The 16,966-nt window shown below is 39.9% G+C and overlaps 1 protein-coding gene across 2 annotated transcripts; it reads right to left on the bottom strand.

The window, feature by feature from the left end:
- Positions 1-76: 76 nt before the first annotated feature.
- On the bottom strand, positions 77-16,525 carry LOC110497684 (sorting nexin-6). 2 transcript variants are annotated; one of them, XM_036954668.2, is made up of 15 exons: positions 16,469-16,511; positions 16,264-16,314; positions 15,270-15,397; positions 8,976-9,080; positions 8,244-8,354; positions 7,841-7,962; positions 7,506-7,629; positions 4,034-4,129; positions 3,640-3,745; positions 2,676-2,751; positions 2,519-2,558; positions 2,220-2,306; positions 1,892-2,051; positions 1,444-1,529; positions 77-1,183 (listed from the first exon to the last, which is right to left on the bottom strand). In XM_036954668.2, the coding sequence occupies exons 6-15, from the start codon at positions 7,882-7,884 to the stop codon at positions 1,130-1,132; spliced, it is 873 nt and encodes a 290-aa protein (XP_036810563.1). In that variant the 5' UTR covers positions 7,885-7,962; positions 8,244-8,354; positions 8,976-9,080; positions 15,270-15,397; positions 16,264-16,314; positions 16,469-16,511; the 3' UTR covers positions 77-1,129. The 2 variants fall into 2 exon arrangements, with proteins under 2 accessions (XP_036810563.1, XP_036810562.1); XM_036954667.2 differs by lacking the exon at positions 15,270-15,397 and having other exon boundaries at positions 16,469-16,525.
- Positions 16,526-16,966: the final 441 nt, after the last annotated feature.

The following is a 16,966-nucleotide window of genomic DNA, read 5'->3' as shown; positions in this document are numbered from 1 at the left end:
ATGAAATGGAGATTCCCCCCACACTGATCTACACAACATAATCCACACTTTCAAGATGAAAGAAACAACCTTGTACAAGCAGTTTAAAAAGTGTCAATCATATTTTTATTCAACCTTAATATGAACAGTCGAAATGGAGTTTAATATGATATTGAAGGTACTTTTCCATTGGCTTCCCCTGGCTTTTCTTCCATGTTTCTCGGAGTCATAAAATATACAAAATTAAAAATGTTGACAACTAGATAGATGGACAACAAATAGCCTAGTCAAAACATTTCATGAAATATGTTCAGGACGGTTCTAAGGTAAACAGTATCATTTATTATTAATATTTTCATAATCATTTTAATCATCATTATCAGTACAACCATTTGTTTCAGCATTTCTCCATCTAAATAAATGGAAGCTTTGGTCACAGAAGGAAAAAAACATTCATATACAGTGCACTTAAAAAAAAAAAACTGGGGAAAAACAAAAAACGTATAATTTTTTTTTTTTTTTACAATACTTGATAGGCTTACTCTACATTAAGGCAAACATACTGAAGCATTACTTGTCTGTAATGAAAAAAAAGAACATAACTTGTATGAAGTTACTGAAAAACAAAAGTATTAGTAAAAATTTAAACAATCATTAGCAGTACAGTGAGAACTAATACAACATGTACAAGGCTTTTAGTGACAATACACTTCAATAATAGTAAGAATGAGCTCATCTTGAACAAAGTAACTGAGCAGCATCACAGAAAAAAGTTTTACTGAAACTATTGGCCTCAAAGATTACACTAAACAAAATAATAACAAATCATCAATCTAGATTGGGAGAAGATTGGGAGAAGATTCCCATGGAAAATTATGATTGCTGTTAATAATAAAAAAGTTGACGTGATTTAACAAAGTTATAGGTTCTTGTGCTGTGTGGATATTGCAGGTATTCCACCACGGCTTCCTCACGTTTTAGGGGGGTTGTGGGTGGAGTTCGGTGTCTCTGATCTCTGGTGTCTCTGGTGATGACTACGAACAGACATCCTGAAAACAAACGGACCCCAGATATGCTCTCTCTTCCATCTTCTCAGTGAAGACCAGACCAAAGCGGGGAAAGCTCTGTACAGTGAACCTTCAGTAAAGACCTAAGTGTCTCCTTTGAGGACCCCGACACAGCTTTGCAATAATTGTAAATTACCCTGTGGAGAAGTAGCGAGAAAGAGGATTAGCCTAAACCTGGGGAAAAATAAGTTTTGGAAGTCTTAATTATTTTATTTAAAAAAAAATGTAACTAAGTCAGTTAAAAACAAATTCTTATTTAAAATGACGGCCTACACCGGCCAAACCCGGAAGACACTGGGCCAATTGTGCTCCACCCTATGGGACTCCCAATCACGGCCGGTTGTGATACAGACTTGATAGAATCGCTAATAGACAACCATGTATAATAAAAAATGACCTTAGCATGTTTGAGTTCCAGTTCGGCAAGTTCCACCAAGTTCTTTCTGAAGGCTGCTACTCGTCTCGTCTTGAAGTCTATAAGCTCTATTCCGGAATTGCAGAACATTATCAGATTTACCCCTCTACATCACTAATCTGGTTGAACTTCTCTTACATGCAAAACTTGGGAGTCTGATTTAATTTTCAACAGGGAGGGATACTTTTTGGAAAAGTATGAAATGCCTTGAATTATTAATACTGCTAAAAAAGTCCAATGCAGCGGTTTTTGTCTCAATATCAAATCATTTCTGGGTAACAATTAAGTACCTTACTGTGACGGTTTTAAAATTAAAATTGTCAAAAAGAAACAAAAATAGCTTCTTAGCAAAGAGCAATTTCTCATGCAATAATTTAGCCAGGACTGTCAAAAAAAAAATATATATATATAAACAAAGTGGATAAAGTACCTTGCTTTGCGGACTCTGAGATTTTCTCAAACTTCTGACAGCACACCTGCTGGCTGGTCTCTGCCTGAAGCACATCTTTGTTCTTTGCCCTGGCTTTGTCCAGAGCTTTGTTTGCATTCTCGTAATCTACCAGGGCCCTCCCTCGTCTATACAATAGATCCTGAAGAACAGCAGATTCCATAGAGCACATTAATACTAACACTACAACACTGCCTGATGAAAATGGTCAGAGAATACCTCTGATAACTGACCAGGGTATCTGATAACTGACCAGGGTATCTAATCATAATTGATTGATGATTAAGAAAAGCAGGGTCATGTTAGGTACCTTAGCAGCTTGTGACTCCCTGAGATAATACTTCAGTAAGTCGGCAAGTTTCAGGTCCTCATCTGCAGCCACTCGAGCCTCTATTTTCTGTAGAGGAAGGGACACCAGCAGAAACTTGTGAACTTTAGACAAGATCTACTTTGTGACCAATCACCACCGGTCACCACAGGTCTAGTTTTTGGCTATAATGTATATAGTTATTGATCATAGCCTATGCTTCGGTGTTCATAGCTGGTACACAACAAATTGACAAAATTGCGTCATACATAGAACACAATATTAAAGAGAAATCCTCGTACCCGTGTTTTCTCAAACAGCTCAGAGACTTTCAAGAAAAATCTGGAAAACAGTAGGTTGCATTTGAGTTACTATAGTTTCTAGATTATATTTTTGAGTTATTGTAGATTGTTGGCAGCAGACAATGTATGGAGAGAAAAGGGGAAACTCTTTGCATACTTGCACACATCTGTGGAGTCCTGGGTTCCTAAAGTGTACAGTGTGGAGGCGATTCTATTGATATCATCTGCAGCACCTTCAACAGAGGAACTCGCATTAGATCACATTACATTTCAAATAACAGCTCAACCCCCATACTCACACACACACAGATGGTCGGTCAATCATGTACAAAATATATCAATAAAATGCAAGCAAACATATTTCAGAAAATAACCTACAATGATAAAACATCTGCAGCAAGACAATTTCAAATACGCAGGGAGTCACTTTTCAAACACAGTATCATTTTTTAATGCTGTGGAAATTAGGTTACATACATACATACATAGTAGTTCCTACACAAAGCTGCAGACATGACAGATGTATTGTCTGATTCTTGGGAATGACAGAGGACTAGATTTCTGAGGGGAATTTGTTTCCTGAAGCTGTCAAAGCAGGATTTAGGTGTGAAAAAAACTGGCCGAATATTTTTTTCTTCAAAAGACTAAAGGGAACCTCATGGCTCTTACCTATTAAGATATAAACATTTGGACAAAAAATATGTCTACAAAAAAACCCAGGTAATTTACAAGTTATTGTGCTCAGCCAAAACATTTTTTAGGAACATGATAAAGTTTAGAATTGAGTCGGCTGTCATCCCCAACATTTTAAGACCGACTGACCCAACTACAAATAACCAAACAACTTACCCATTTCCATATTTGTCAGCGAATTAATATAAAACAGAAAATAGACTTAAAATACAAACGCACACCACAAGCACAAACAGGCTGATTTCCACAAACATTAAAACATGATACCAAAGTGACTCACCAACAGTTCACAGCAAAAAAACGGCATTTCAAACTTTCAATTGGAATGACTCAAATCAATCTCATTCTCAATAACTGATTAAAATCCATTTATATAGCAGAAAGCTTACCTAAGCACGTGGAGATTATGAGACAGTGAGGAGACTTACTTTTGTGAGACCTGATCATTCTATCAGATTTGGAGGAGGCATCTTTGACACGATTATGGTACTCTAAAAGGAATGTCTTCTCATGCTCAAAGAAATCATCTACATCCTGAAATCCAAAAGACAATTATGTCAAACTTTATACACATACTAACTGTTAAAGACTAAATACAAATCTGAAGATACAGATTTTGACAACTGCATTTATAGAAAATGTGAGCACCATTCATGATGCGAAACAATGTTTTCAACCATTGCGTAAGTCGCAAAATACTTATGTTGTGATTTCATTCAAATATAAAACTCAAAGCAAGTTCAATCCCCATTTACTTGGCTGATGGATTTACATAGAAAAGAGTGGAGGAATGGTTTACACAGAAAAGCAAACCCAACTCACCTTCACCCCTGCCACTAACACGCCGTCTGCTGACTTCACCACATTCTTGAAGAAATCTTCCATCTTCTCCCTCTTGTTTTTGCCTCGGACACTCAGCTGTGAACAAAAGAGGTCAAGTAAGGACAAACGATGATAAAACTAAGACAAGGTAAGGAAATGGCATATGTTTTCAGGCACATTCGACTAGCCTTTTGAGATACCTAAAGTTAAAAGAAATGAGAGAGAGAGAGAGAGAGAGAGAGAGAGAGAACACGAGAGAGAGAGAGAGAGAGAGAGAGAGAGAGAGAGAGAGAGAGAGAGAGAGAGAGAGAGAGAGAGAGAGAGAGAGAGAGAGAGAGAGAGAGAGAGAGAGAAAGAGCGCTTGTCTAATAACATTTCCACAGCTACAATCGTCACCAAAATACAGTCAGGTTAAAAATGATTGCCACCCTTCATAAAGATGAGTAAAAAATCTTTCCAGATCCTTGATATCCTTCTTCTGAGCATATGGACTGCCCTCCTCAGTTCAAACCACTGTTTTCAATGGGATTCAAGTCCAGAGACAGATACCCATTGCAAAATGTTGATTTGTGAATTTTGCTGTGTGTTTGGGGGTTTTGGCTTGCTGGAAGATCAATTTTCTGCCTACTAGCAGAGACAGATTTTTGGCTAAAATGTCCTGGTACTGGGTGTTCTCCAAACGGCTTCGATCTTCAAGGCCATCAGACTGTTTAATAGCCATCACTAGCCGGCTACCACCGGGTTGCTCAACCCTGCATCTTAGAGTCTTGCTTCCCTATATACATAGAATCACTGGTCACTTTAATAATAGAACACTAGTCACTTTAATAATGTTTACATACTGCTTTACTCATCTCTTATGTACAGTTGAAGTCGGAAGTTTACATACACCTTAGCCAAATACATTTAAACTCAGTTTCACAATTCTGACATTTAATACTAGTAAAAATTCCCTGTCTTAGGTCCGTTAGGATCACCACTTTATTTTAAGAATGTGAAACGGTCTGCCTACCCATGTCAGAGACGCAAACTCGGTCTCAACCTTTAAGTCTCTACTGAAGACTCATCTCTTCAGTGGGTCATATGATTGAGTGTAGTCTGGCCCAGGAGTGGGAAGGTGAACAAAAAGGCTCTGGAGCAACGAACCGCCCTTGCTGTCTCTGCCTGGCCGGTTCCCCTCTTTCCACTGGGATTCTCTGCCTCTAACCCTTTTACAGGGGCTGAGTCACTGGCTTACTGGGGCTCTCTCATGCCGTCCCTGGAGGGGGTGCGTCACCTGAGTGGGTTGATTCACTGATGTGGTCATCCTGTCTGGGTTGGCCGTTCTACCGACCAACGTGCAATCACTGGAAAATAAACTGGAGGATCTCCGCTCGAGATCATCCTACCAACGGGACATTAAAAACTGTAATTAATATCTTATGTTTCACCAAGTCGTAGATGAACGACGACACTGATAATATAGAGCTGACTGGGTTTTCCGTGCATCAGCAGGACAGAACAGCTAAGTCTGGTAGGATAAGGGGTGGAGGTGTGTGTCCATTTGTCAATAACACCTGGTGCGCGATGTCTAATATTAAAGAAGTCTTAAGGTATTGCACACACCTGAGGTAGAGTATCTCATGATCAACTGTAGACCACACTATCTACCAAGAGAGTTTCCACCTATATTATTTGTAGCCATCCCTTTTACACCAAACCGATGCTGGCACTAAGACCAAACTCAATGAGCTGTATAAGGCTTTAAGCAATCAAGACAATATTCTACAATTTTTTTACATTGTAGAATAATAGTGAAGACATCAAAAATCCTTCAAGACGATTGGAAAAGCATTCCAGGTGAAGCTGGTTGAGAGAATGCCAAGTGTGCAAAGCTGTCATCAAGGCAAAGGGTGCCTGCTTTGAAGAATCTCAAATATAAAATATATTTTGATTTGTTTAACACTTTTTTTGTTACTACATGATTCCATGTGTTATTTCATCGTTGAGGCCTTCTCTATTATTCTACAATGTAGGGAAAACAACTTGAATGAGTAGATGTGTCCAAACTTTAGACTGGTACTGTATGTGAGAATGCTTTTATTGACTACAGCTCAACATTCAACACCATAGTGCCCACAAAGTTCATCACTAAGCTAAGGATCCTGGGACAAAACACCTCCCTCAAACTGGATCCTGGACTTCCTGACGGGCTGCCCCCAGGTGGTAAGGGTAGGCAACAACACATCTGCCACACTGATCCTCAACACTGGGGATCCTTAAGGGTGCGTGCTTAGTCCCATCCTGTTCAAACACGACTGCGTGGCCAAGCACGACTCCAACACCATCAGTAAGTTTGCTGACAACACAAAAGCTCACCACACAACAATCACCGACAACGATAAGACAGCCTATAGGGAGGTCAGACACCTGACAGTGTGGTGAGCAAGACAAAGGAGCTGATTGTGGACTACAGGAAAAGGAGGGCTGAACAGGCCCCCATTAACATCGACAAGGCTGTAGTGGAGCGGGTCCGGAGCTTCAAGTTCCTTGGTGTCCACATCACCAACAAACTATCATGGTCCAAACACACCAAGACAGTCGTGAAGTGGGCACGGCAACACCATTTCCCCCTCAGGAGACTGAAAAGATTTGGCATAGGTCCCCAGATCCTTAAAAAGTTCTACATCTGCACCATCGAGAGCATCCTGACCAGTTGCATCACCACCTGGTATGGCAACTGTACGGCATCCGAACGTAAGGCGCTACACATGGTAGGGCGTATGGCCCAGTACATCACTGGGGCCAAGCTTCCTGCCATCCAGGACCTATTTACTAGGCGGTGTCAGAGGAAGGCCAGAAAAATTGTCCAGTCACCAAGTCATAGTTCTCTCTGCTACTGCATGGTAAGCGGTACCGAAGCTCCAAGTCTAGGTCCAAAAGGCTCCTTAACAGCTTCTAACCCCAAGCCATAAGACTGCTGAACAATTAATGAAATGGCCACCGGACTATTTACATTGACACCCCCCCACCCCTTGTTTTACACTGCTGCTACTCGCTGTTTATTATCTATGCATAGTCACCTTACCCTTACCTACATGTACAAATGACCTTGACTAACCCGTACCCCTGCACATTGACTCGGTACAGGTACCTCCTGTATATAGCCTCGTTATTGTTATTTTACTTTTTATTTAAAAAATGTACTTTATTTATTAAGTAAATATTGTCTGAACTATTTCTTGAGTTAAGGGCTTGTAAGTAAGTATTTCACATTAAGGTTGTATTTGGCTCATGTGACAAATACAATTTAATTTGATTTGTATTAGTTTAAAATAACATAATTTCAAAATCATTGGAGCATACAATATAGCTCAGTATTTGTATTATTTATTTTAAACAGTATTTTTGACTCATCTTTATCAAGGGAGGCAATACTTTTGGACCTGACTGGAAATCTAAATCCTAAATTGGTAATCTCAACCCCACTTACGTCTTGGTTGTACTCTAAAAAGACATGGAAGTTCATGTCTTTCCTTAAGACAGGATGGGCAGCCACACGGCAAAGAAACACTTCATGCATCGCCACGGTCTTCTTGAAGATAGCCAAGTATTCGCTGAAACACAGATATAGCCAAGATATGAACCAATGGCATTCAGTGCATCCAAGAATCCCAACCAAACCACTATACTGAAACACAAAAACAATGTACGAGCAACATGGGTCGTGTCAAGTAGGCACGGAAGGTTATAAAACACAGAGAGCATGAAATGAGGTTGTACTATCCTAACTTTTTGTTTTATGTGACCTAATGAACACGAACTCACGCTTCAAGTTCCTGTTTCATTTTGGTGAACTCTTCCTTGGTCATGGAACCTTCACCTTCCCCCAGTTTCTGTAACTTCTCCCTGGAGGCATCGAAGTCAGGTCTTGGTGGGGCAGGGGGAATCTACAATTCAACAAATCACAGTTAACTCAGCAGTTTCTTGGAAATGAACATCAAGCTAATAAGTTCATTACTCCATGACACCAGACAGTTTTAATGAGAAAGGGAATTGACAATGAATAATTTCGTTGTTTTCTAAAACCCTGAAGTTTATAAGCCAATCCTAAAATCCAAAACAGTAATCTCCCAAATCGCACCCACTTGTCAAAAGTAGTGCACTATATAGGTAATAGGGTGCCATTTGGGGGGGGGGCAGAGTACCCTGGATGGGGCTCAGTACTTACAATGTAGCCTGCATACTCCTCATTCTCCACGAATGAGTCATGGAGCCAGATGAACTCCTCATGCTGCCTCACCACTGAAAACTCATTCTGCTTGAAGTTAGGAAGAGTGCTCTGGAAGGTAAAACAAAATAATAGGAATCAGATGTCAATCATAAAAAACAGAGCCAAATACAGAATAGAGCATTTCTCTATGGCTCTTCTGAAAATATCTTTCTGCCAATTAGAATTTTTTTTTTTTTTTAAGGGGAAAAACTTAGATGATCTGGACACAATGATGATCACAATGATCATCTAAAGACAGTGACTAAACCTTTTGAATCATAAATGAATTCCTTCCTTCACAAGAGTCCTTGAAACATTATAAAAGCAGCCGTAAAAACAAATAAACCCATGACATGAGGTTACACTTTGACAGTGACAGGAAGTGAATGACTATTGGAATTCTCTCTGCATAGAAAATGAAGGAGTGGAATGCCATCATGCAGTTTCTTAACCTTAGATCTTCATTTGCGTGCCATGAAATCAACAAAGCTGATTTTGCATACACACACACTTATTTTTAGAAGACAACATGAATGTGGAGATAAGATGACTGCTGAGGAGGAACATAATTGCAAGTCATGTGACATGAGTCTCGATTCATACAGCCATAAAAATGCACATGATTGGCCTTTCATTTGCCAAGTGCCAGGGCAAACAGGAATAAATAGACAGGTAGCTAAACTCTCTTACCTTAGTATGGACAGTAAACTTAACCTTGTCCCGCTCACTCAACGCATCAGAAATGTCCACTTGAAGTGTTGCATCAGTTTGAAGGTCAACATTGACTGCCCTAGGCTGCAAAATATTGTAACGGATATTGTATTTAGTGATGAGCAAATGACAAAATCACCATTCCCCAATAGCTGGCTCTGTCAAATAACATCTTGGCTAGTCTGATTAATCAGGCTGTAAAACAAAAGTATTTGGTATATACAGCCTGACACGAATGCCTGCAAAATCATGTAAATATTCCTTACAAGCCAGAATGTTAAATAAAATGTTATATAAACTTACTCTACCGGTTGTCTGTGCGCCTTGTGTGTAGATTGCTGCTCAAAATGTTAGACAGAATATCCACAGGAAAGTATTGCTTACACAACTTTATAGAGAGCCGGTAGGTATATGGTTCAGAATGCCAAATGAAACCAGGCAACGCTCATCACCTGGCCAATACCATCCCTATAGTGAAGCATGGTGGTGGCAGCATCATGCTGTGGAGATGTTTTTCAGAGGCAGGGACTGGGAGACTAGTCAAGGTCAAGATTACCGAGGGAAAGATCCTTGATGAAAACATGCTCCAGAGCGGGGCGAAGGTTCACCTTCCAACAGGACAACGACCCTAAGCACACAGCCAAAACAACACAGGAGTGGCTTCGGGACAAGTCTCAATGTCCTTGAGTGGCCCAGCAAGAGCCCAGACTTGAACCCGATTTAATATCTCTGGAGAGACCTGAAAATAGCTGTGCAGCAATGCTCCCCATCCAACCTGACAGAGCTTGAGACGATCTGCAGAGAAGAATGGGAGAAGCTCCCCAAATACAGGTGTGCCAAGCTCATACCCAAGAAGACTCGAGGCTGTAATCGCTGTCAAAGGTGCTTCTACAAAGTACTGAGTAAAGGGTCTGAATACTTATGTAAATGTGATATTTCAACCTGTTTTTGCTTTGTCACTATGGGGTATTGTGTGTAGACTAGTGAGGTAAAAAAAACGATTGAATATATTTTAGAATAAGGCTGTAACGTAACTAAATGTGAAAAAGATCAAGGGATCTGAATACTTTCCAAATGCACTGTAAAAAGGTAGAAATATGCAATATCTTTCTTATGCATATTTTGGTATTATTCTACACATGGACTATTATTGTAATGAGCTCCGCCTCTAAATTTGGTTGGTCCGGACCAGACCAAATCTGAAATAATAACCCATGGACGTACGGTGTTGGTCGGTGCTCAGTGGGTCAGGATACCTGTTACAGTAGATGGAAAGAGGGTTGGTGGTAGGTGCAGTTGGAGCAGGGAGAGGTGACATTAACGAGAGAGGGAGGGGTTGTCCAGAATGTTTTCACTGTCCTTCTTTGACCACCAGATTACGGAAAGAGAATGAAAAAAAACTTGAGCTGAACATAACAGGATGCCAGTGGAAGGGAGGACAGCAGCAGTTCACCCAACTGTGGTTTGTAACTACTATGATTTTTCCATTGTAGCCAATTCAGTTGCAGCAATTCCGTTCTGTTTAAATCACTTAATAATTCACGATCAAACCTGACATCAGTAAAAACACTAAATTGGTAGATCTAACTTGAATTGTTATTTCTGTGAACTTTCATTATCCTCCCTCATGAGGAAGAGAAATTAGAAAATATCTTAAAGATGTGGGTTTTGGTAACGGAATGGTTTGGGGTCACTTAGAAATGTTCTTGTTTTTGAAAGAAAAGCAATTTTTTTTGTCCATTAAAACAACATCAAATTGATCAGAAATACAGTGTAGACATTGTTAATGTTGTAAATGACTTGTAGCTGGAAACGGCAGATTTTTCACGGAATATCTACATAGGCGTACAGAGGCCCATTATCAGCAACCATCACTCCTGTGTTCTAATGGCACATTGTGTTAGCTAATCCAAGTTTATAATTTTAAAAGGTTAACTGATCATTAGAAAACCCTTTTGCAATTATGTTAGCGCAGCTGAAAACTGTTGTCCTGGTTAAAGAAGCAATAAAACTGGCCTTCTTTAGAAAAGTTGAGTATCTGGAGCATCGGCATTTGTGGGTTCGATTACAGGCTCAAAATGGCCAGGAACAAATAACTTTCTTCTGAACCTAGTCAGTCTATTCTTGTTCTGAGAAATGAAGGCTATTCCATGCAAGAAATTGCTGAAGATCTCGAACAACGTTGTGTACTACTCCCTTCACAGAACAGCGCAAACTGGCCCTAACCAGAATAGAAAGAGGAGTGGGAGGTCCCGGTGCACAACTGAGCAAGAGGACAAGTACATTAGAGTGTCTAGTTTGAGAAACAGACGCCTCACAAGTACTCAACTTGCAGCTTCATTAAATAGTACCCGCAAAACACCAGTCTCAACGTCAACAGTGAAGAGGCGACTCCGGGATGCTGGCCTTCTAGGCAGAGTTGCAAAGAAAAAGCCATATCAGACTGGCCAATAAAAAGAAAAGATTAAGATGGGCAAAATAACACAGACACTGGACAGAGGAACTCTGCCTGGAAGGCCAGCAACCCGGAGTCACCTCTTCACCGTGTTTTACTTTTCTTTCAAAAACAAGGACATTTCTAAGTGACCCCAAACTATTGAACGGTAGTGTACATTAAGAAAAGTAATTCTCCAAAACTAAATATAAGTGTTCATAAGAGTAGGCAGGGGTCTTAACTTTAACATGATTGTGTTTTTAATATCGTTTAAGACTTTCTGTTAGACGTTTTCTAAGACCCTTTCCGATCTGTTTGACCATCAATCAAAGCCTTTGCTTATTCCTAATTTTTAGGATGGAAAATGGTTTACATATTTATATATGCCATAATATCTCAAAAATATAGTCTCTTGACTTTCATTTGACATCCTCCTATGAACTTAACATGTTGGAGATCATACGTCTTTTTAGATGGAAATGACTTTTTATATTGGATATTCGGTCTCCTCTTGTCAATAGCTATTGAACCAAGCAAGCCATGACAATATAAATATGCACTGAGTGTAGAAAACATTATGAACACCTGCTCTTTCCATGACATAGACTGACCAGGCGAATCCAGGTGAAAGCTATGATCCCTTATTGATGTCACTTGTTAAATCCACTTCAATCAGTGTAGATGAAGGGGAGGAGACAGGTTTTAAGCTGTGAGACAATTGAGACATGGATTGTGTATGTGTGCTATTTAGAGGGTAAATGGGCAAGAAAAGATTTAAGTGCCTTTGAACGGGTTATGGTGGTAGGTGCCAGATGCACCAGTTTCTGCCAAGAACTGCAACGCTGCTGGGTTTCTCACACTCAACAGATTCCTGTTTTTTATCAAGAATGGACCACCACTCAAAGGTCATCCAGCCAACTTGACAACTGTGGAAAGCACTGGAGTCAACATGGGCCAGCAGCCTTGTTTAACACTTTTGACACCTTGTAGAGTCCATGCCCTGACAACTTGAGGCTGTTTTTCCATATGAATAAGGTGTTCTTAATGATTTGTAGACTCCAAGACAGACCCCTTGACTTTTTCCACATTTTGTTAAGTTAAAGCCTTATTCTAAAATGGATTAAATATGCAATTTTCCTCAGCAATCTACACACAATACCCCATAATGACAAAGTGAAAACAGTTTTAGGAATTTTAGCAAATGTATTAAAAACAGAAATGGCTTATTTACACAAGTATCAGACCCTTTGCTGTGAGACTGGGAATTGAGCGCAGGTGTCCTGTTTCCATTGATCATCCTTGAGATGTTTCTACAACTTGATTAGAGTCCACCTGTGATAAATTCAATTAATTGGACATGATTTGGAAAGGCCCACATATGTTTATATAAAGTCCCACAGTTGACAGTGCATGTCAGAGCAAAAAGCAAGCCATGAGGTAAAAGGAATTGTTCGTAGAAGTCCGAGACAGGATTGTGTCGAGGCACATATCTGGGGAAGGGTACCAAAACATTTCTGCAGCATTGAAGTTCCCGAAAACACAGTGGCCTCCATCATTCTTAAATTAAAGAAGTTTGGAACCACTAAGACTCTTCCTAGAGCTGGCCGCCTGGCCAAAATGAGCAATCGGAGGAGAAGGGCCTTGGTCAGGGAGGTGACCAAGAAACTGATGGTCACTCTGACAGAGCTCTAGAGTTCCTCTGTGGAGATGGGAGACACTTTCAGAAGGACAACCATCTCCGCACCACTCCACCAATCAGGCCTTTATGGTAGAGTGGCCAGACGGAAGCCACTCCTCAGTAAAAGGCACATGACAGCCCGCTTGGAGTTTGCCAAAAGACACATAAAGACTCTCAGGCCATGAAAAACAAGATTCTCTGATCTGATGAAACCAAGATTGCCCTCTTCGGCCAGAATGCCAAGTGTCACGTCTGGAAGAAACCTGGCACCATCCCTACAGTGAAGCATGGTGGTGACAGCATCATGCTGTGTCGATGTTTTTCAGCGGCAGGGACTGGGAGACTAGTCAGGATCGAGGCAAAGATGAACGGAGCAAAGTACAGGGGGTCCTGAGCACACTGGAGCAGGTTCTCAGACTAGGGCGAAGGTTCACCTTCCAGCAGGACAACAACCCTAAGCACAAAGCCAAGACAACACAGGAGTTGCTTCGGGACAAGTCTCTGAATGTCCTTGAGTGGCCCAGCCAGAGCCCGGACTTGAACCCGATCTAACATCTATGGAGAGACCTGAAAATAGCTGTGCAGAAACACTCCCAATCCAACATGACAGAGCTTGTGAGGATCTGTAGAGAAGAATGGGAGAAACTCCCCAAATACAGGTGTGCCGAGCTTGTAGCGTCATACCCAAGAAGACTCGTTGCTGTAAATCGCTGCCAAAGGTGCTTCAACAAAGTACTGAGCAAAGGGTCTGAATACTTATGTAAATGAGTATTTAGTTTTGTATTTGTAGCTAGCTATTCAACAAATTTGACGTCTGTTGTTAGCCACGGATGTCACCTGTCTAACAGCTGATCAGATCATGCAATAAGGAATTACTGCAGTATTCCAATAATACAAATAGCTACCAAAGGTGCTTTAACAAAGTACTGAGTAAAGGGTCTGAATACTTCCAGTACCAGTCAAAAGTTGACACACCTACTCATTCAAGGGTTTTTCTTTATTTTTACATTGTAGAATAATAGTGAAGACATCAAAACTATGAAATAACACATAAAATCATGTAGTAACCAAAAAGCGTTAAATCAAAATATATTTATATTTTAGAATTTTCAAAGTAGCCACCCTTTGCCTTGATGACAGCTGAAGAAACTTAAATAAAAATCTATTTTGATTTGTTTAACACTTGTTTGGTTACTACATGATTCCATGTGTTATTTCCTAGTTTTGATATATTCACTGTTATTCTACAATGTAGAAAATAGTAAAAATAAAGAAAAACTCTTCAATGAGTAGGTGTGTTCAAACTTTTGACTGGTACTGTATGTAAATGTGATATTTCAGTTTTGCATTTGTAATAAATGTGAAAACATTTAAAAAAAAACTATTATTGTTTTTTCATTATGGGGTATTGTGTGTGTAGATTGATGAGGGGGGAATTCAATACATTTTTAGAATAAGCCTATAACGTAACAAAATGTGGAAAAAGTCAAGGGGTCTGAATACTTTCCGAATGCACTGTATATGAATTGGATTTCAATCGTAAGAAAAATCTAAAATTCACACAAAAAAAAGGTATCGCTTGTTCTTCATCCTCCCCTGGTTAAGAACAAAAAAATGTAATGTCATGGCACGCTTGGGTCAATAGCTATTGACGAGAGAAAACCGAATATCCAATAAAACGAACTTTACCTCCGTGCCAAACCATACCATATACCTACCGGCTCTCTAAGAAGTTGGGTACACAATACTTTATTCGTCTTAACTTTCGAGCAGCTGAAGGACAAACCGCACAGACAACCGGTAAGTTTCAATGTGATTTTATTCAACATTCTGGCTTATAAGGAACATTTACATGATTTTCTAGGCATTAGTGTCGAGCTGTATACAAATTAATTGTGTATTACAGCCTGATTAATCAGACTATGTATTGGCTTACTAGCCAACTCAGAAGCTGTGCACGTCCTAACCCATTCATAGATGCTAACTACCTTTAGTGCCTATGGATGAAGGTATCTTCTTCCCGGGGACTTTTGTTAAGAGCCCCAGAGGACTGCTCTAAACATGAACACGTATCGCTTGCGGTATGGTTTTGGAAACATATCTTTCATATCAGCAAGAACTAATAATAAAAAAATAAACAAAAAGTTCAATTACTACACACCTTTAATAGGGTTGGGATTAGTGTCCCCACACGGCCATATCTCCATGTTTACAGCGCATGTTTAAGGAAAGACAGGCGGGAGCAGGCGACCACCTCTGCTAGTTAGCTATCTAGCATGCTCCGAACACCTGTGTGAAACGGAAGAAGGCGGCCAGAAACTTGTTGTAGCTGAAAAATACTGTCGGCTGCAATTGTGATAAAGCCGGCTAAAACTGTACACAGTTAGTGTAGATTTTGCATGTGTGAAAATACCATTATGAAAAAGAGTGCAGTCAGTATAACGGCAGTATGCTTCAATTACTGCATCCAAAATACCACAGTTGACTGCACTTTCAAAACGGCAATATTTTTTGGTAAGGGTTTGATGTGATATGAAAGTAAAGGGCTTTATGTTTCTAGAACCGTATCGCAATTGATAATCGATTCACGTTTAGATGGAGTATTTAGCTGTTTTGGCTGCCAGAGCCGGTCTACCTTTGAAAATAACATAAGGTGTGACTAACAAAGTATGAGTAACTTTACATTATTGGGCTATGCACTTCCTAGCTTAGCTAGCAAGCTAGCGTGCAAAACAATATCAGAAATCTAATAAATGTGCATAGGTATATGGGTCTGTTACTAGTTAGCAATGGCAATATAGTTATTCATACAGTGAGCAGTTAAAATTAGCGTATGTTCATTGTTAACAAACGGTAACTAACGTTAGTTAGCTAGCTAATGGATTGTAACAGTTGCCAGCTACCTGGCCAGCTAGTAGGAAGTCAACTGACTCCTGATGTGGTCAAGCTGACTAGCTTAGCTAACAGTAGCTAGCTATTCAACAAATTTGACGTCTGTTTAGCCACGGCTTTCACTTGTCTAACAGCTGATCAAATCGTGCAATAAGGAATTACTGCAGAATACAAATAATATAAATAGCTGATCGAACTGTTAAGATCAAAATACAAATAAGATAAATATTTGTATTTAAAATCAAAGAAAAAAACAAACTTACTCCTCTGTCCTCCTCGGAGAGGAAATCGGGACCATCGTCCAGCCCTTCTTGCTAGGTAAACAAAATACGGCGTCACAGGACATGCATTAGCCACATTAACTTTCAATGGACAAATCATCGTTTATTGATGAATGTGTCAGATGATTGCACGTATAAAACAACAAGGTGCGCTAGCTAGCTAGAGTAAATTGTGTATAACACCTACCATCATGGCTGCTGCGGGTGGAATAGTGAGGAAGTCGTGTGACGGTGGGATCTGAGAAGGTGGAGCCAAAGTCAGTAAATAGTGTGGTGGAGCTTTCAATTCAAACTTTCAAGTGGGGCCAAGAGTAGTCACTTCACTAGTACTACTAGGCTAGGCCCTTCCAAATATTTTTACTCTCACAATTTCATCCCAACACATTCACAAAACTATTAAAAAGGTTTAAACATTGTCTATACCCTTCATGGATAGATCCATCGAAGTGGGTTATTTGTCCTTTGGGGATTAGATTTGCATTTGCAGCACAAACCACCAATTTGTGACCTTGGTTAACTCTCTGAATCTGTAGGTAAGCTATCATGTGATCTAGATGAGCCCATTGATTAAGAATCAACAGCAAAAGGCTTTCCATAATTATTTGAACTGCATTACTTTTTCCCTAATTTAATTGTGTGTGTGTTTCTCCTCCATTCAACCAGGTCGTCAGGTGTATTAAGAGGG

Source organism: Oncorhynchus mykiss, chromosome 19 (genome assembly GCF_057628025.1).
Source record: "Oncorhynchus mykiss isolate SJ-2025 chromosome 19, ASM5762802v1, whole genome shotgun sequence".
Taxonomy (NCBI): domain Eukaryota; kingdom Metazoa; phylum Chordata; class Actinopteri; order Salmoniformes; family Salmonidae; genus Oncorhynchus; species Oncorhynchus mykiss.
The sequence above is the reverse complement of the archived record's forward strand: the minus strand, read 5'-3'. Positions and strand labels throughout refer to the sequence as shown.

Coding starts and splice junctions, on each gene's coding strand:
- LOC110497684 (XM_036954667.2), bottom strand. Junction 2,307..2,518: donor AGCTGTTTGAGAAAACACGG/GTACGAGGATTT, acceptor CTTCCTCTACAG/AAAATAGAGGCTCGAGTGGC. Junction 1,184..1,443: donor TGGAACTCAAACATGCTAAG/GTCATTTTTTAT, acceptor ACTTCTCCACAG/GGTAATTTACAATTATTGCA.